The sequence below is a fragment of the Rhincodon typus genome, chromosome 4 (genome assembly GCF_021869965.1).
Source record: "Rhincodon typus isolate 14 chromosome 4, sRhiTyp1.1, whole genome shotgun sequence".
Lineage (NCBI taxonomy): Eukaryota > Metazoa > Chordata > Chondrichthyes > Orectolobiformes > Rhincodontidae > Rhincodon > Rhincodon typus.
This window is the reverse complement of record NC_063335.1, coordinates 89883712-89904507: the sequence shown is the minus strand read 5'-3', so window position 1 is coordinate 89904507 and position 20796 is coordinate 89883712. Positions and strand designations below refer to the sequence as shown.

The window sequence follows — 20796 nt, the reverse complement described above, 5'->3', positions numbered from 1 at the left end:
TGTAATGGCAGTTCTGAGGAAGGGTCAGTCAGCCCAAAATGTTAACCTTGATTTCTCTCCACAGACACTGTCAGACCTGTTGAGCTTTTCCAGCAATTTGGTTTTGTCACAAAAAAAGTGACTGTTCCAGAAATTTGAAAAAAATTAAAATTTGGAATCAACTGAACTGTATTGAGGTCTACTGAATTACTGTTTCAAAATCTTCCAAATGTGGTCCACAACCTCCAATTTGGCGTATGTATGTAGATCACAAGAAAGGCAGGGATACTTACTAGTATACTGAAGCAGAGTGGCACTCCTGAGCCAAACCAGGCAATGCTTAACAGAGCTGACCACCATGTTGCAAACTAACATCCCATGAGAATGGAATGCAGCTAATGAATATTTCCACTCCCCAATGTTTGAGACCTGGATTAAGGGAATCTCACCGACTTGCAAGTAGATAAAAACATTAAAGGGGGTTAGCAGCTGGGAGGAAGGTTTCAAACAGAGACAGGATCGAGCATGATATGTAAAGCTAGCAAATAATTGCTTGCATCTCCCACACATTAGTTGTTTTGAACTGAGTACTTTTTTTTAATTTAAAATATGTTCTGTACAGTACAAATCTCTCCAAGTTCCGACTCCATTGAATTCTTTTTTCACATGAATTTCAGTGGGAACATTCTGGCTTCTCAGCCTGTTTCTGAATCACAATATTGTGGCGGAAGTCTGCACTTCATTGTGCCATTTCCTCAGCAATGGCTTTGCCCATCTTGTCCTTTAAGTATGCAACCTTCTGCCACTCAGATTTCAACTCCAGCCAATCATAGTATGGAACCTGCAGAGAAAAAAGGTCCCAGGGAATGGGGCAGGAACAATAACTGAAAGTTACCTCCTCAATATTCAAGCTATTCACAGTAAAGAAATCCTTAATATGTAATAACTTACGCTGCAATCTAATTGAGACAGAGCACATTTTTTTTGAGGGCTCCACTTGAAATTTTCTCAAGGGAAGCAAATACATAAGGAGATCTCAGATATCTGTAAGAATAATACGGTTGTAGTGGTAGGGAATTTTAACTCTCCAAACATAGACCAGGACTATTATAGCGTTAAGGACTTGATTGGGGGGGGAATTTGTTAAGTGTCTACAAGAAACCTTTCTTATTCATAATGTGGATGTATCTCTGAGAAAAATACTTGACCTTCTGTTGGGAAATAAGGCAGGGCAAGTGACTGAGGTGTCAGTGGGGAAGCACTTTGACACAAGTGATAATAATTCTATTTAGTTTTAAAATAGTTATGGAAAAGGATAGACTTGATCAAAAAGTTAAAGTTTAAATTTGATTAAGGCCAATTTTAACGGGATGAGGCAGGAGCTTTCAAAAGTTGATTGGGGGAGGCTGTTTGCAGGTAAAGGGACAGGTGGAAAGTGGGAGGCCTTTAAAAATGAGATAAAGAGAATTCAGAGACAGTATGTTCCTGCTAGTGTGAAGGGCAAGGCTGGTGGTGTGGGGAATGCTGGACGACTGGAGAAATTGAGGCTCTAGTCAGGAAAAAGGAGGAGTATATCAGGTATAGATAACTGGGATCGAGTAAATCCCTAGAGCAGTAAGAGTATATTTAAGAGGGAAATTAGGAGGGCAAAAGGGAGACATGAGATAGCTTTAGCAAATTGAGTTAAAGAGATTCTGTAAGTAAATTAAGAGCAAAACAGTAACTAGGGAGAGAATAGGGCTTCTTAGAGATCAATGTGGCTGTCTCCATGTGGAACCACAGGAGATGGGTGAGATACTAAATGAATATTTTGTTTCAGTATCTACTGTGCAGAAGGACACAGAAGCTAGGGAACTTGGGGCAATAAATAGTGATGTCTTGAACAAAGTTTATATCACAGAAAAGGAGGTGCTGGAGTTCTTAAAATGCATGAAGGTGGATAAATACCTGGGACCTGATCAAATGTTTCCCAGAATTTTGTGGGAAGCTAGGGATGAGATTGTTGAGCCCCTTGCTGAGATATTTGTATCATTGATAGCCATGGGTGAAGTGCCAGAAGACAGGAGGTTTGCTAATGTAGTGCCATTATTTAACTCTCCACGGGCGGCAGCTCTGGCTGGTTTGGCTGCCTCCAAGACAGTGAAGATGATGACCACCAGGCGGCCGAGACACTACAGAGGATCGGAGACCACCTGATCAAGAAATACAGCACCACCTTCGGGGTGAGTGTGGGAGGGCCACTGGGGTTTCTGGTTTATCCAGTTGGGTGTGGGTGGTGCTTTGGGGTTCCTATTGTACTCATCTGCTGGGTATTGATGGAACTGGTGTCAGTATTGTACATAATTTGGGTGATGGGGGACTTTAGGGTTTCTGTTTTACATGTCTGGGTGTTGTGGGGGGCAACTGGGCTTCTGTCATACCTGTGTGCTGGAAGCTGGTGTCCCTCTGGTGTATCTATAGTACCTAGTGGGTGTTGGGGTTGCATCTGGATGTGCTGTACCCACCTGTTGGGTGTTTTGGGGCATGTATTGAACCTGGCTTGGTGATGGGAGATGGTGATTCTTATGCTGTGCCCCCTTCTCCCCCCGAAAAAGTCACTTGATGCCCTGCTGCGTCACCACTTTCCTCCCTCCAACCATTGACCATCTGGTGGCTTCCCTTCCTTTCCCCCTTGTTTTGCTACTTCGCTTCATCCTTCTCCCTTTCATTTTCCAACTATTCTCCCCTTTTTTTGCTCTTCCTTTTGCTTCTCCTTCCTCATCACAGACGAAAGTTATAGATGCAGGCACAGTGACAACATTTTCCAGACATTTGGACAGGTACATGAATAGGAAAGATTGAGAGAGATCTGGGCCAAAAGCAGGCAAGTGGGACCAGTTTAGTTTGGGAAATTTCTCAGCCTGGACGGGTTAGACAAAAGGGTCTGTTTTCGTGCTGTATGACTCTGACACTAAAAAATGAGTTAAGAAAAAGCCAGGGAATGTAGACTGGTGAGCCTTACGTCAATGGTGGGTAAGTTGTTGGAGGGGATTCTGAGGGACAGGATTTACATGCGTTTGGAAAGGCAAGGACAGATTAGGGATATTCAACATAGCTTTGTGCATGGGAAAGTGTCTCATTAACTTGGAGATTTTTTTTGAAGAGGTGGCAAAGACGACTGATGAAGGCACAACAGTAGATATTATCTATATGGACTTCAGCAAAGCATTCCAAATTCCGCATGGTAGACTGGTTAGTAAGGTCAGATCAGATCTCAACCTCAGAATTAAACTTAGCAACTGACAGTTTTCATTATAATAGCATCCACTAGTTTTCTCCCGAACTGTTGTAGCCTTTGCAAGGAATTCATTTCCTTAATGCCTTGAGGTTTTCCTGGCTCCTAGTAAGTTATTTCCTGACAAGTTAAAACTATAATCTCTCCTTTGCATCGTCTCTCTCCCCTCCACCCTCTGAGGGAGCCGCCTCCTCCCGTGGCAGACATCATTCCTACACACTTTCTTTGGCTGCCTCCCCAATCCCCCAGACTTTATAGCAGTCTAGCTTCAATGCAGTTTTGGCTGTACACTGGTTGTATTCTACATGCAACATGTTATTGGTCATAACATTATGCTGTCCCAACACCCTTTTGAATTAGAGCAAGACCGTTTCCTGCTACTTCCCAAAAATAGTTGGAAGCTTACATCCACAACCAAGAATCCAGCAGCCTGCAAATGCCGACGAGCCATAGCGAAGCGCCCCAGTAGGTCCCGACTCCGAGAGTTGTAGTGTGGGAATTCTCGAGCCACAAATGCCAATCTGTGAAATTAAAATGATGCTCAAATCAACCGCCAAATTAAAATGCTTAGAAAGGAAAAGCCCATGGTACAGATAACCCAACCATGAAACAGCAAAGGCAGCAAAATTATGCCTTCAGAGAACATGTCACCTCAAATCATTACATATTAATTTGTATGCCATCTGTGTGTATTCAGGTCTTTTACAACCTTCCTCAATGACAGTTTAAAAACTTTTGTATCTGTCAAAAATTTCAATTTGCTTCATATGTTCAAATTCAAACCCTCTATATATGAAGAAAAAATTTAGTGGACCCAGAAATGACCACCATGGGGAGCAACATTTTCAACCAGCACCAAGTAACCAAACCTTTTGTTTTCCATTTCTAATTTGTCAATCAAAATTACTGCTTCAATTCCTTCCTGAGAAAGATTCCTCATCAAGTGCTTTATTACAATCTACACAAACTACATCTATTGTATACACTTTATCTGCTCAATTGCTTCTTGAAAAAATCCATGTTTGTCAAATATGACATCATTAGATAATCCTTACTAGCTGGCTTTGATAACATAACCTGCTTCTAAATTTAACATGAAAAGCACATTATCCCAAACCTGACCTCATTTAATCGCTCTGCAAATAAACCTATCCAGCAGAGTCAAACTGTGACTCTTTTACTTAAAAAAAAAAACATATTTACTTGTCAGCATTTATTGCCTGTCCCTAGTTATTCTTGAGAAGGTGATGGTGAGCTGTCTTCTCGAACCGCTGCAATCCCATGTGCTGTAAGTTGACCTATAATGTCATTAAGGAAGGAATTCCAGGATTTGACCCAGCTGAAGGAATGGTGATATATTTCCAGATCAGGATGGTGAGTGGTTTGGAGGGGAACTTGCAGATGGTGTTATTCTCATATATCTGCTGTCCTTGTCCTTCTAGCTGGTAGTGGTCATGGGTATGGAAAGTACTGTCTAAGGATCTTTGGTGAATTTCTGCAGTGCATCTTATAGACGGTGCACACTGCTGCTACTGAGCATCGGTGATGGAGTGACTAAAGATCTGTGGATGTGGAGAGTTACTTGCTGCAGTATTCCTAGCCTCTGACTTGGCCTTGTAGCCACTGTATACGGATGGTCCAGTTCAGTTCCTGGTCAATGGTAACCCCCAGGATGTTGAAAAGGGGATTCAGTGATGTTAACATCTTTGAAAGTTATGGTGTGGTAGTTAAATTCTCTCTATTGGTGATGGTCATTCTCATCACACAACTGCCAGACAATGTTACTTGCCAATTGTCAGCCCAACCCTGGATATTGTCCAGGCCTTGCTGCATTTGGACATGGGCTGCTTCAGTAGCTGAGGATTCTCAAATAAAGGTGAACATTCTGCAGTCAACAGCGAACATTGCCACTTCTGACTTTGTGATGGTGGGGAGGGGTCATTAATAAAACAGCTGAAGATGGTTGGGCCCAGGACACTACCCTGAGAAACTCCTAGAGCCAAGATGGTTGACTTCAAATAGTCACTATCATCACACTCCAGTTTTGTACGGCTGCTTGATGCCATACTCGATAAAATGTGGCCTTGATGTCAAGAAATGTCAATCTCACCTCTGGAATTTAGCTCTTTTGTCCATGTTTGAACCCAAGTTGTAATGAGGTCAGGAGCTGAGTGGCCCTGGAGGAATCCAAATTGGGCATCAATGAGCAGATGCTGCGTGATAGCACTATTCATGGCACCTTCCATCACTGTACTGATGATTGCTAGTAAACTGATGGGGCAATAATTGCCCAGGTTGGATTTGTCCTGCTTTGCGTTTCCAGGCAATACCTGGGCTGTTTTGCACATTGTCAGTTAGATACCAGTTTCGCAGCTGTACTGGGACAGCTTGGCTAGTGGAGCGGCAAGTTCTGGAGCATAAGTCTTCAAAATGTTGACAGGACCCATGGCTTTGCAATGCCCAGTGCTTCTAACCGTTATTTGATATGACATGAAGGGAACGGAATTGGCTGAAGACTGGCATCTGTGATGCTGGGGACCTCTGGAGGAGGCCAAAATGGATCATTCACTTGGCACTTCTGGCTGAAGATTGTTGCTTACATTAACATTTGCTGGGCTCTCCCATCATTGAGGATAAGGATATATGTGGAACCTCATCCTCCGGTAAGTTGTTTAATTGTCCATCACCATTCACAATTGGATGTGGCAGGACTGCAGAGCTTAGATCTAATCTGTTGGCTGTGGGATTGCTTATATCTATCACTTACTACTTATGCTGTTTGGTAGCTTCAGAAAATTGACACCTCAATTTTAGGTGTGGTTGATGCAGCTCCTGGACTCTTCATGATCTGTATTTAACTCTTGGGCCCTGAATCTGACCCAGGTCTGTGAGATTCTGACGTTATATGCTAACTAGAAATGCACATTCTTTCGTTTAGATTTATTCATGTCTGATTAAATGGCACTCAAGGCACAATGGATCAGTTTTATTATTGATACTTTTTATCCAATCCTCACTCACTCTACCTCTTGGCTCCAAAGGGAAGGGGCTTTGACCCCTCTGGCTGTGGTCCATGTGGAGCAGTGTACTCCTGCACGGCAAGAGGCTTATTCTCAGAATCAATCACAACTTCTCCATCTACGAATAAAGAACACACATTAACCATGCACAAGCTCTAACACTCTAACTTCAGTACTGTGAACCTGTAGAACATGTGACGCAGCTAACTGGACACAGCCAAGGCTACTTTATTGGGTATAAAACAGGATGCTAAAAAGAAAATAAATGAAACAAATCCTCTGATACTCACCAAAGCAAATTAATGATTACCTGCCTTAGCAATGTTCAGACAAGGTATTTGAGAGAGAAAATATTTAAACAACACCTTATGTTGCAATGGCTTAAAGTGCTGTTCTGTAAACAAACACAAGTAGCGATTCTCCAAAAACAATGATTGAGAAGTTGTTTTGATGCTAATTAAGAGAGAATGTTGGTCATCAATTGGAAGAACCTTTTGAAATTTTCTGAAGGGCTTCATGGAATTTCTAATGTCAAAGAATCAGACTTCAAGAGCACAGGTGGTGATATTTCAACTGATTGATCTTTGAACAAACTCTCTACATAATTCCATTCCCTTCACTTTTAATGGCACCCCCCCCGACCTCCCACAACACTATTACAATCGCCCCACAAAACAATATTTGATTTCTCTGCCAAATGCACAAGTGCTTCCATCATGTTTCACATATAGCACTTCATAAGCTCACAACCCTTCAGACAAACTTCTTGCTTCATCCTTTCAAGGCTATCTTTAAGCCCCTTTGTTAAACCAAAACTCAGTTCAGCTGGTGCAAGGTTTGAATCAAAGGTGGACACCAAGATGCAAAATTGCTTCAGTACTGCACTGGGATGGCTGCCTAGATTATGTGCTAAAATGTTTGTTTGTGGGATTACATTTGGATTGTCCTAAGAAAAAGCTAGTGTAGAATCAATGGCCCGAATATCCTCATTCTGTACTGCAAACATTTGGTTTTAATGCCTGCCCAAGACCCAATCAAAACTCTGATTTATAAAAGTTGGATTGAACACCTCAGGATTTTATTCATCTTTAGTTTCTATGCAACTACTTAAATGGTTAAGCCCCATACAAAAAACGAGAAGGAAAATAATATTCTGCATGACAAGCAATGAATGGCCAGTTAATCTGTTTTTGATCGACTAGGCAAACTTCTCTGAGTATGCAGGATCAATAAGAGACAAGTATTGCTTTATTGTCTTCAAAAGAACAGCAGCTCCAGCAATATAAATGCTCCTCGTTAGTGCTCTCAAATATTCAGTTTAATGTTGACTCACTTAACGCTGTTCTGTCTTAACATCACTATAGTATAGTGTCAGTATAGTTTTGCACACATGACTTTTACCCCTAGGGCATCCACACTCTCAAGGACCCCTCCTGATGCTGCCTTGGATCTCGGACTTCCCTCCAGCCCCCACCTCTCTACTGCATGTCATCTCTCCTAGAGGAGTTATTTCCCCACTCTCAAACTCCTGGTGCTACTTCCCAGTCTCACTTCTCACCCAGTCCTGGCCTGGACAAGCACATATATATTTTGTATCTATTTTACATTTAGTCATGTGTTTTATCTTGCAACCTTTTCCAGCTATGAATGTGAAGAGCTACACATTATGGTACAGTAACTGAACTTCTGCATTGATGTTTCTGAGTGAAATTTCCAAAAGAACCAAACTTTGGCTTTGATATTGATTCCTATGAGAACCACTGATTCACTTAAAATTGGGATTCTGCGGAACGGAACCACACTTTTAAATGAAAACTTACTGTATGTTTCAAACTTTATCTTGTACATATGCTAAGTTTGAAAGAATCAAGTCAGCCAGGCACTGAATTCCTGTACGTTATCCAGTGACTCCTGCTTCTTGTGGCAGCTGCTTCTTGATGGCAGCATCAGGTTCAAATACAGTGCCAAACTGAACCAAACAGCTCGTCAGCATTCAATGTCCAGACACAAGTGCAGAATTGCCATTTGGGTCAGGTACATATGGTCGATGTTGTCAATAGAAATAACAGAATACGATAAAATTAGTGGAGAAGAAAATCACTAATTCTACATACATACCAATTATCCAACCATACATAGTGCTGACACCACAGCGACACTTGGTTTGATCTCCAACAGCAGTTTGCAGCGCCTCACACACACCACTGCCGAGTGGACTTAGGTTATTCCTGGTTACTGAGGTCCACGAATCCAAACAGTGAGTTGGTAAATATGGACCATTATAGTCAGAGCACTCGAGTTGAGCTGTTGCATTGATATGGACCAACTTCAGCTTGTAGTTTTCGCCTTTCTGTGCCTGGGTTCCTTCTAGCAATAGCAGACACAGAAACAAAGAAATGCAGTAGTGGCAGCCACACAAATCCTACCAGGGAACTGTTCTCATGCTTATTTGCAATATGTAACTGAAACACATCCATAACATAGCACAAGGTTATACACATAACAAATTATTTTTATAGTGAGATCACTCATATTTCATAGGCAAAGTGACTTCCCGGACCAATTTAACTACGTAAAGCAAATGCACTCTCATTCATTTTCACTTAAAGTAGGAAAGTAACTTGGGGCAGCTGCTTCTTGATGGGAGGTTCAGGCTCGAGCCTTAATTGCAGTGCCTAGTTGGACACTGCAGCGAAATGTAGATAGATGAAGTGAGTGGGCAAAGGTCTGGCAAATGCAGTACAGTGTGGAAAATGTGAAATTGTCCATTTTGGCATGAAAAATATAAATGAAGCATATTGTCTGAATGTAAGGAGTTGGAGCTGGATAATCTAATGAATGAATCACATAAGGTTAGTATGCAGGTACAGCAAGTGATTAGGAAAGCTCAGAATGTAGAATTATAACATGTCACAAGGGGAATTGAATACCAAAGTAGAAAGGTTTTGCTTTGGTTATATAGGGCATTGGTGACATGACATAGAATCATAGAACATTACAGTACAGAAGGAGGCCATTTGACCCATCATGTCTGTACCGGCTCCCAAAAGAGCAACACAGCTACTCCTGAAAACAAAAAGTGCTGGAATGACAGCAGGTCAGGCAGCATCCATGGAGAGAGCGAGCTCTCTCAAGCATCTTTGTTTTCAGTACGGATTCCAGAATCTGCAGTAATTTGATCCTACATAGCTAGTACTGTTCTCCAGCTGATCTCCACAGTCCTCTAAATTCATCACTTTCAAATATATATCCAGCTGTCTTTGAAATCTCGTATGGAATCAGCCTCAACCACTCTCCAGTGCATTCCAAATCCTAACAACTCTCCGAGCAAAGAAGTTTCGCCTCATCTCCCTCCTAGCTTTCTTGCTGACAGTTTCAAAAATGTGATCCCCTAGTTACTGACATACCATCTACTGGAAACAGAATATCCTTCTTTTACCCTGTTAAAATCATTCATGATATGCAAACAACTCAATAAGATGACCTCTTAATCTTCTCTGTTCCAATGAGAATAAGTCCAATTCCTCTAAACGATCTAAAATCGGTTATTCCGGGTATCCTTATAGTAAATCTCCTTTGAACTCTCTCCAGGGCTTTAATGTCCTCCTTTAAATAAGGTGCCCAGAAATTAACATAACACTCCAAATGTGGTCTGACCAATGATTTGTAGAGGTGTCGCATCACTTGCTTGCTTTTATACTCTACGCCTCTATTTATAAACCCAAGGATCCTATAGCCTTCTTAACAACTATTTCAACTTGCCTGGTCACCTTCAGAGAATCACGGACATGAACCCCGAGGTCCCTCTGCTCCTGTACTCCCCTCAAAGTTGTACCATTGAACCTATATTGTCTCTCCTTGTTTCTTCTCCCAAAATGCATTACCTCACATTTCTGTGCATTGAAATTCATCTGCCAGGTGTCTGCCCATTTGTCTAACTTGTCAATGTCCCTCCCAAGATGCTCAGTGTCATTTTCACAATTCACTATTCTCCCTCGCTTCATATCATCTGCAAATTTAGAGATGTTGACTTCAACACCGATCTCCAAACCATTTATGTAAGTCAGAAAAAACAAGAGTCCCAACACCAAACCCTGGGGAACACCACTTTTAACCCATCTCCTGTCTAAGAAATGCCCATCTATACTTATCTTCTGTTTACTACCTCTCCAAATGACTCAATTAAATTTGTTAGACATGACCCACGCTTAATAGAGCCAAGCTGAATGTTTAGTATCAACTTATTTTTCTTTAAATCTAAATTTACCTTATTCCATATAATAGCCTTCATCAGTTGATGTCAAGGTGACAGGTCTGTAGTTTCCTGGGTTATCCTTTGCCCCCTTTTTTAACAAGAGTTTCACATTTGCAACCCTGCAGTCCACTGGGACTAATCCTGTGTTCAGAGAGGCCTGGAAACTTTCTGTCAATGACTCTGCGATTTGCTCCCTAACTATTAACAATCTAGGATCGGGCCTGGTGACTTCTCTACCTGGAGTGCAGCCAGCCTTTTTTAGCACTCCTTTATCTATCACAATACTGCTCAATTGCTCAACAACTACATTTGCAACAAGACCATCGTCACTATCTTCTAATCTGGTAAAGACAGAAGCAAAATTTTCATTTAGTCTTTGCTTTAATGAGCAGCTTACCCTGCTTGGTCCTTATGGGCTTCACTCAATCCTTCACTAATCTTTTACTATTAATATGTTTGGAGAACATTTTGCTATTTGTTTTAGCACAACCTGCCATGCTTCCTCTTAGCCTTCCTTACTCCAGCCTTAGTTTCTCCCCTGCATTTGACGTCTGAGTACTGGTCACTTTACTTAAAGAACAATGTAAACGTGTTGAAATCAGTTCAGAAAGTTTACTAGACTAATCATTAGAGTGAGTGATTCATCTTATGATGAAAGGTTGGACAGGTAGCCTTGTATCCACTGAAGTTTAAACAGTAAGTGGTGAATTGATTGAAATGTACAAGATCCTGGAGGAATTTGCAGACAATGGGAAAACCTAGAACTAGGAACCATTATTTTAACATCAGGAGTCGCCCATTTAAATCAGAAATGAGACAAAGTTTTTCTTCTCTCAGAAGGTCATGAGTATCTGAAACTGTCTGCGTGAAATAGGAATTTGAAGCAGAGTCCTTGCATATGTTAAGGTTGAGGTAGATAGATTATTGCTGAGTAAGAACTGAAAGTTCACTGGAGCAGGTGAGATTGTGGATTTGAGATAACAATCGGATCAGCTGTAATGTTATAGAATGATGGAGCAGATAGACATACCACCTGTAAGTTCCCCTTCAAGCTGCTCACCATCATGACTTTGAAATTTATCATTGTTCCTTCGCTACTGCTGGGTCAAAATCCTGAAAGTCTCTACCTAAGGGTATTGTGGGTCAACCCACAGCATGAGGACTGCAGCGGCTCAAGAAGGCAGCTCACCACCACATTCCTGAGGGAAACTAGGGATAGACAATAAATGCTAGGCAGCCAGCGATGCTCACTTAAAACAATTGTAAAAACTTGAGGGGCTATAGGACCCATTCCTGATCCTTGTTCATAAGTATGATACCTGAAATGATATAGCCAACAAATCACTTTTGAAGTCACTGGTATTATGTAGCTGCATAAAACAACAACGACCAGTTATCCAATTGAATGACTTTGGTGATATTTATGTGTGGCTGGAAGCTCATGCTGGTCGAGACCAGGTTACTCCTGCAAGTTTGCATCCCTAACCAACATTAGTCAATCAGCTAATCTGGCAGTTTCCAGGGTCATTGACTTGATACCAGCTGACAAATTAGCAGACTTAGTCAACTTCTTCATTTCTTATGGTGGAATGTAAAGTCCTGCATTTTGGATGACCAACCAATTCAATATCATAAAAGTTTTAAACATGACACACAAGGCCAAAACAATAATTGAGAATGAACAAGAATATCAAAGGTTTAGTGGGGAGGGGCAAAAACTAAACAGAGAAGTAAAGAGGAATTATAAGCAAAGAGGAATTATAAGCAAAGAGGAATTATGAGCAAAGACTCACACCTAACATAAAGGGATCTCAAAGTCTTCTATAGGCAAATAAACAACAGGAGAGCAGTTGGAAAAGTAGTGCTACTCAGATATCAATCGGGGTATTTACAAATAGAGGCAGGGGTCATAGCTAGGGTGTTAAATGAATACTTTGCATCTGCCTTTTCAAAAGAGAAGGATGCTCCCCAGGCTACGGTGACAGGGGAGGAAACTCTGTCACTTGTGGAGTTCAAAATTAATAAGGATAGATTGTTAGCATTTAATGTTGACATGGCATTGGGACTGGATGAGATGCATCCAAAAATTTTGAAGGAAGTGAAGGTAGAAATTGCAGGGGCACTAACGTCTTTCAGTCTTCCCTGGACTCCAGGTAGGCGCCAGAGGACTGGAGAATTGCGCCTTGTTCCAGAAAGGCTGTAAGGATGATCACAGCAATTATAGACCAGTTAGTTTAACATCAGTGGTGGGGCAACGTCTAGAAACAATTATTCAGGATAGAATTAGTAATCAAATGGAAGAGGGCAGGTTGATTACGAAGAGTCAACATAAACTTCTAAAGGGAAAATCGTGTTTGACTAAATTACAAGAGTTTTTTTTGAAGAGGTAACAGAAAGGGTTGTAGATGTGGTAAACATGGGTTTCCAGAAGGCATTTGGTACAGTGCCATGCAACAGACTTCAGAGGAAAGTTATTGGTCATGGTAGATAGAAAGATGGCTACGTGGATACAAAATTGGCTGAGTGATGGAAAACAGAGAGTAATGGTAGATGGAAATTGTTTGGGCTGCAGGAAGGTTTGTACTGGAGTTCTTCAGAGTTTGGTCTTGGGTCCCTTGCTTTTCCTGATAGGTATTCATGATCTTGGTACGGAGGGGATAATTTCAAAGTTTGCAGATGACACTAAATTTGTAAGAATTGTAAGCTGTAAGGAGGATAGTGTGGGACTCCAAAAGGACATTGAAAATTGATGGAGTTGGCGGATGAGGGTCAATGCAGTGAAGCGCAGAGTGACGCACTTTGGTCGGAAGAACATTAAAAGACAATAAAGGTAAAGTCGCAATAGTCTTACTGGATTATAGGGCTGCTCTCTCATTAGACAGAGACAACCATTGGTGGTTTAACTTGAGGGTCATCACACCTCAGGTGAGGGGAGAAGTTGAAAGAAGAGTCTTCATGGTAACCTCAGCCGGTGTGGAAATTGAACCCAAGCGGCTGGCATCACTCTACATTGCAAACCAGCCATCCAGCCAACTGAGCTAACCAGTGTGGGGAAAAGGCATAAGACTAGCACTTGGTAAGAGAACTGGGGCAGCCATAATCAGCCAAAAGGCCACTAGCCACATTTTGCACCATAACAACCTGCGATTCTGTAACACATTTAGTTAAAATAAAGGCATACCTGTGATTCTTTGGAAGAAATGGTGATCCAGTACTTTACTGAGGTATAAAGGGTTAACTTGCTGCAATATACAGAGAGACCAGACTAAATCAACCAGCAGGAATGGCTCCATCTCCACGAGGGCAGTGCTTAGTTTTTCATGAATCTGACGGGAAAAATGGTGGATGTCTTTATAAAAAGGATATACTTGCTGACACACACAGTCTGGTCAGCTGAGCTGCTTCTAAGGTAAGGGCTAAGGAATGCAAGATTTCAAATTTTGGATGAATGACTTTCTTCCCCTTCACCTTTTGAGCTATCCTCTTCCAGGTCTCAGCTACCCTCTAAATCATTAACCAATGGGGGTCTTCACTGACAAGTTTAGACTGAATATAACATGATAACATTTGACGTTGAGGATGGTTATCAAATGGACCCTTATCCTGATTAGACACAAACACACACTCCAGCAGAAATTAGTCCATAGCAATTAAGAATGATTTTATCACTCCATCATAAAGGAGAGAATGATTCAGTAAGGTCAAATGAGAGGTCAGTTACTTCAGGCCAAAGAAAGATCAAGTGCAATATTTTCTACATGATAAGAAATTTCTAAATTATAGTGAAGAGGAGATTTGAGTGTCTAAGTATACAGATCACTTAATAAAGTTGGTGAATAAGTACAAAATGGAACCAAAAAAATAGGAGTGGAGCTCTTTGCCTCAAGGTGACTGAATATAAATGGGAAGGAAGTTATCCTGCAGTTGTAAAATAATTTTGTTGATGATTATATCGATACAGCATCAGGATCAATAACTGGCTCTAAGGGAGTGCAGCTCAATTTCAGCAGAATAACACTAGGGATTAAAGGTATAAACCAAAATACTTTCACTAGTGGGGGAATTAAGAACAAGAAGATATAATAGTAAAATTTCAGCTAACATTCAGGAGCAAAATCAGCTAGTGGCTTTAAAGGCAAAAGGTAGCATAAATCCAGAATTCTCTACCTGAAAAAGACACAAAACATTCAAGACTCAGATAAACTGTCTAATTGAATGCCAAATACTGTGTTTCATATACTTCTGCGCCAACTATCATGTTCCTACTTAAGATTTTTGTGAGGTGAGGCTATCAAAAGATATACAGCTAAAGGTAGATCCATAGAGTTGAGGCTTGGATCAGTTTTCATCCAACTGAATAGTGGAACAAGATGAATGCCCTGCTCCTACAGCTACAACAATTCAGCAATCTCAGCTGTCATTGTCAGGTTAACTTTAAATGAACTGGCCAAATGTGTGCAACACTGGTTTTACAACCCAATTATACGTCTCTACTTTAAACCCAAACGTAAGAATGTTAACACAGAATCAAGATTGATGCAAACACAATGTTTCACATATTTCTGTACCAACTACCATACTCCTACCTTAGCATAAAAGGCTTCTCCTATGGTTGGTTGATAATTGAGACGAGCGAAGGCCATGATAATGTTACAGAGCTGCATCTCAGTCATCTTGTCACAGTGCTCATGTACATACTGTAGGAGATAAAGACATTAATACACCTTTAATTGTTTTAAAGAACGCAATCAGGATTTCTACTATAACCAAAAATTATTTTACATCTATAATATAAATGTATACATACATAACAGATAGGTCACCTACACATCTCTAATAGCTTCTGACTTATCTTGTAACTCTCTCCCAGGTAACGTTCCCTTTAATGGTCTTTCTGGGTACACAGGCTTCCGAGGTCCATATGCAGCAACAATTTCTGGAAACGGAAGTCAACAATGGGATTGGCATGCCAACGGCCCATTGTTGTGCCCAGAACTTTGGAGTGACTGCAAAAATGTGTAGCTTAGAGGGAGCATTGTTCCCAGGAATCCATCTTTTTATGAAGATGCATCAGAAACCCAAAGTATTTATCACAAAAACAGAAGTTGCTGGAAAAGATCAGCAGGTCTGGCAGCATTCGTGAAGAAAAAGTCAGAGTTAATGTTGCGGATCCGGTGACCCCTCCTCAGAACTGTTCTGAGACCTGCTGAGCTTTTCCAGCAACATCTGTTTTTGGTCCTGATTTACAGCATCCGCAGTTCTTTCGGTTTTTATTCCAAAGTATTTATAGACATTTATTACTTTTAATTCCAAAATGTGTTGTCCTTAAAGGGAAGACTGCTGCAGGAAAAACTGCAGATTTAAATTCAGCATCTGGCAACATCCTGAGTGAAGCTCATGGAATGTCACACAGGTAAACTGTCAGGAAGCTTCAAACAGGGAGAGACTCAACAAGAAGAGATAGTGACAGGGCTGACTATCGCTCCCTTCCCAAGAAAAAGTCACCTCTTGCAGACTAGTTTGCTTTTCAGGAATATACCAAAATAAAGGCAGTGTTAACTCTACAGGAGGGAACGAGTGATTTGATTTGAGTTGATTTGATTTATTGTCACATGTACCTCAGTACAGTGAAGTGTTTTGTTTTGCATGCAGTATAGAGACATCATACCAAACAATGATCATAGGGTGATAGAACAGAGCGAGGAGTATAAAGTTACTGCTGCAAAGAAGGTGCACAAATCAACATTAGATTTGAAATTTGAGAGGTCCATTCAAAAGTCTATATAACAGCGGGAAATAAGCTGTTCTTGAACCTGTTCATACATGTGTAAGCTTTTGTATCTTCTGCCTGACAAAGAGATTGGAAGAGATTATAACCAGGGTGGGTGGGGTCTTTGATGATGTTGGGTGCGTTTCAAAGGCAGTGAGAAGTGTAGATGGGTTCAATAGATGGAAAGGTGGTGGATGAACTGATGGACTGGGCTGGGATGTGTTCACAACTGTCTGCAGTTTCTTCCTGGACAGACCAGTTGCCATACCAAGCTGTGATGCATCCAGACAGAATGCTTTCTACAGTGTATCTGTAAAAGTTGGTCCTTATGGACATGTCAAATTTCCTTCGCGTCCTTAGGAAGAGACATCATTGTGCCTTCTTGACTGTTGCATGTATGTGGATGGTCCAGGACAGATTGTTGGTTATCGTCACTCCTAGGAACTTGACACTCTGGACCTTCTCCACCTCAGCTCTGTTGACGTAGATACAGGAGTGTCCTCCTCCTCGCTTCCCGAAATCGACAATTAACTCTTAACTTTTGCTGACATTGAGAGAGAGATTGCTTGGTGGCATGGTGTAACGATAACAATCTCTCTCTTTCCTGTATTCTGTCTCGTCATTGTTTGATTTCCGGCCTACAATGGTGGTGTCATCGTCAAACTTGTAGATGATGGAGTTTGGGCAAAATTTGGCCTCAGAGTCATGAGTGTACAAGGAGCACAGTAATGGGCTGAGTACGCAGCCTTGCAGAGTCTGTGTTGAGGATTGTCATGGAGGTGGTGCTGTTGCCTATCCTCAGTGATTGCAGTCTGTGGGTCAGGAAGTAGAGGATCCAGTTGCAGAGCGCGGAGCACAGACCTAGGTCTTGGAGTTTGGAGATTAGTTTGGTTGGATTATAGTGTTGAAGGCGGAGTTGTAAATCAATAATTAAAAGCCTGACATAGATACCTTATTATCCAGATCCAGGGTTGAGCATAGGGCTAGGGAGATGGTGTCTGCCATGGACCTGTTGAGGCGGCAGGCAAATTGCAAGGGATCAAGGCAGGCTGGGAGGCTAGAGTTGATGTAGAGTGGAACAAAATGCTCTCACTATGTACCAGTCTGGTTCAAGCCTCAGTATGCTGTGATGGTTACAGTTGAAGAACTATCCCCTTGTTATCCCTGTGTCACAAGTACAAACCTTCCTTTGCTCCAGGTAGCTTGATTTTTTTTTAATTTCGTCTTCTGTGAAGTAAAATTATGTTCTGTTCTTAAAATAAATATGCACCTGCATGTCTGTACCTCTATGCATTAACAAACTACACACAACAAGAACAATCAAGCCAGATTTCATTCTGGAATCTGACTTGTTCAGCAGACCCATCAGCTGGGATCATAACAATGGTACGTGTTTCTTTATGACTTCTCTCAATGATGATGCTTTGGTGGAAAACTTCAGAATGTATGATGTCAATAAACTGAAGAATCCAAGGCATCTCTAGGCCCTTTTTTGGTCTTTCAAGGAAATACTTGTCTTACATATTTGACTTTGCCTGGCTTAGGATTGATTCTGCAAACTGGATATATTGAACCTAAATAATGAGTGACATTCACCTGGCACATTTTGCTGTTGAAAGTAAGCCCTTCACAGTGAGCTACTGCCATCAGTGAGCAAAGGTTCTGATCAGACTCTTCTTCTGTTTTGCCTACGACTGCAATACCCATCACCATGCGTACAGATCCAGGAACACGTTACTGTAATTCTGTTCATATGCTCCTGGAAATCAAGTAAACTAAGAAATCAAAAGGTAGAGTCTTAAATCAACATCTTCCAAATTGTGTTCCGAACTTAGTGACTTCCTCAGATTCCCTGGCTAAGTGTACTGAACAATATCCATGATTGACATCCAACTTGGGGAAGAATTTAACTTCAGCAAACTTGGGATTCAATTCCTTTCGAGTTAGAATCTTGCGTGGTCATCACTTTAGGGATGACACCTCAGATCCTGACGTGCTGATGGAGCCATCTTTCTTTAGTGCACACATAATTGACTTACATGAGCCTGTGAGGTGACCCACACAGCATTCGATGTCATCCAGCTGACAATTAAGTTGTTTCTATATGTGAACACTGCACTTTTAGAATTGCATTTACTCTGACATGCAACATACTTGTGAAACATACAATGGATCAAAACTTCCTGGATATAAATTTTGTAAATGAAGGACTGACAAAAAATGAATATTCTTGGTTGTTTCTACCACTATGGGTACCTTGGTGATTTCAGGATAGTCAGATGCTCAGATCCATACGTGCTGGTAAGTCCTACCACTGCTGGTCAGCTCGTAGTTTACCAGGTAAATTTTTGTGGTTAGCATGCTGGATTGTCATAGCTGCACTGCATTGTCAGTGTACTAATGTTAGGGATTGGCAACCCATTAGATATAGTTAATCCAGTGATTGTCACTTGTCTTGTTGAGTTTCAAAACTTCTGGTACATGTCCTTCAGAATTTGGATTCGTAGGATACTTGCACTATCTCCCATGTCAATCTTAGGGCGAGTGTGTATTTACCAACTTTCTTTGAGCAAATGTTGCTGATTGTGGCAAAAGCTTCTTATTGATCGGCTTCATCTACATGTGTCAGATTTACAATACTGAAAGTCTGCTTGCTCTCTGGTTGGAAGTTGTTCCACTCTGGGCCTTGACTTGAGTTCAGGTTGCTGTGAACTTTGTATCAGGTCACATTTATGCAGCATTCCTTGCTGCTGTTGTCATATCGCTTCACCTGCTTTCTCCTTGGTTGTTCTCCTTTGTAGCTTCTGGCTGCATCTTTAGAGACAGACTTATCACACAGGCAGGCACAATGTTTTTTTGTACCAGACATCTTGCACAAGTCTGGAAACGCAGCACTGATTCACAGAGGTGTGATATACTGCACTTACCATACAGCTAGCATGCTGTGTGTCCTGGCTAGTGTCAATACTGTTTGCTGACTAAATGCTAGCTGCAGTTGTCTGGCTACAATGTCCTCATATTTTCTGCCACCTACAAGCAGTGAATCAATACTGTGACTTTCAAGAAATGTCGTTTGGTGCATACCTTTTCAGGATGTAAGAAAAACCTTTTTCGTGTTCATTCATGGGACTTGGGTGTTAATGGGCATCGTTTATTGCCCATTCCTAGTTGTTCGAGTAGGTGGTGGTGAGTTGCTTTCTTGAACCGTCTCTGCTGCAACTGCCAAATTCTCACCACTAACCATGGAAAAGGTAATCCGTGCAGGTCTTGAATCAGACCAGCTAACCATCACTAAGTAAAGTTCTTGTGATTGGTACCAATCTCCTCCATTTTGTCTCCAATCAACAGCATTTTGATCTTTCTGACAGGTTTAGCCATACATCTACGGTCTGACATCCTTTCACAGACCACTCAATGCTGTGTGATGGCTTACCAGTGATTTATGCTGTCATGTAGACTTACTACGTTCTGATTGGTTGGAAAAGTCATATGACAAATTTGTACAAATTCAGTTAGTTCAGAGTTACCAGTCCAAAATTTTGTTTTAATCACAGTTACCCAGGATTACAGCATCGAAATCAACCATCAACCACGACTAAGCTGAATTGCAAAGCAGGCTCAATGAACCGAATAGCCTAATCTTGTTCCTATTTCCTATGTTCATGTTTCTAATGAATTTCTTATTCTGCAACACCGTCAACACAAGGTGCAGTTCCCACTCATCCAGCTGTCTCTACAAATTTATTCTCTGCCTCTTTCATTCCACCTTCTTTTGGCATAACCTTTATCTCTGTCAATTCTTTCTGGGACTTTTTCTCCCTCACGATATTCATCGGCCTTCAAAAAGCTACTTAGTGAAATTGTGCCTCTCAATCTCTTAAACTTAAGTTTCTCCCATCTTGTGGGCAAGAATTTGGAAACGTTCATTACTTCAAAAAGTGTGGATAAGTAGAGATTATTGTTCCCTTCCTGCCTGAGAGTCTGTGCACCATAATACCCCAATTGCTCTTATAAACTTGGCCAGTTAATGTAACAGATAAACAGAGTTGGAACTTGCTTTCAAGGACAAGTTCCAATGGCTGTGTTAACCTTTGCTGCCTCACCTGTGCCAAAGCCTCAAACAGAGGCAGATTGAGCCACTTCAGGTAAGCAAATGACTTTGTGCATCGCATGACATCCATGGGGCTCAGCTCTGGGACCCTGGGAAGAAGCTCAGCTGCTAACCGCTGGAAAACCTGCGTCTGCTGGAAATTCAGTTTCCCTGCAGGAACAGCAAAAGGGAAATGAAAACTTTTCATAAATGTTGTGACTAATTTAATGGCAGGTATTTCTTTCAGAAAACAAATAAACATTTTTATTAAATATTTCAATATGATGATGTATTCCGGACCCCAAATTCAGATGCCTTATAGGGACGATTCCCAATTGCAATGCAATACTACAGATGCTGATCAAATCAAGACACTCGGTCAAACAAGAGCATGAGGAGTCAAGTCAA

At 41.3% G+C, this 20796-nt stretch overlaps 1 protein-coding gene across 2 annotated transcripts in view; it reads right to left on the bottom strand.

Moving 5' to 3' along the window:
- Window positions 1-552: 552 nt before the first annotated feature.
- The window catches only part of tbrg4 (transforming growth factor beta regulator 4), a 37074-nt gene continuing 16830 nt past the window's right edge, over window positions 553-20796 (bottom strand). Inside the window, exons 5-11 of one of the 2 annotated variants that reach the window (XM_020515451.2) lie at window positions 20402-20559; window positions 15115-15225; window positions 13710-13854; window positions 8392-8640; window positions 6280-6391; window positions 3660-3774; window positions 553-820 (exon numbers count right to left, since the gene is read on the bottom strand). In XM_020515451.2, the coding sequence (XP_020371040.1) occupies window positions 719-820; window positions 3660-3774; window positions 6280-6391; window positions 8392-8640; window positions 13710-13854; window positions 15115-15225; window positions 20402-20559 (992 nt within the window). In that variant the 3' untranslated portion in view covers window positions 553-718. The remainder of the gene's footprint in view (window positions 821-3659; window positions 3775-6279; window positions 6392-8391; window positions 8641-13709; window positions 13855-15114; window positions 15226-20401; window positions 20560-20796) is intronic. The other variant, XM_048595979.1, reaches the window with a different exon arrangement.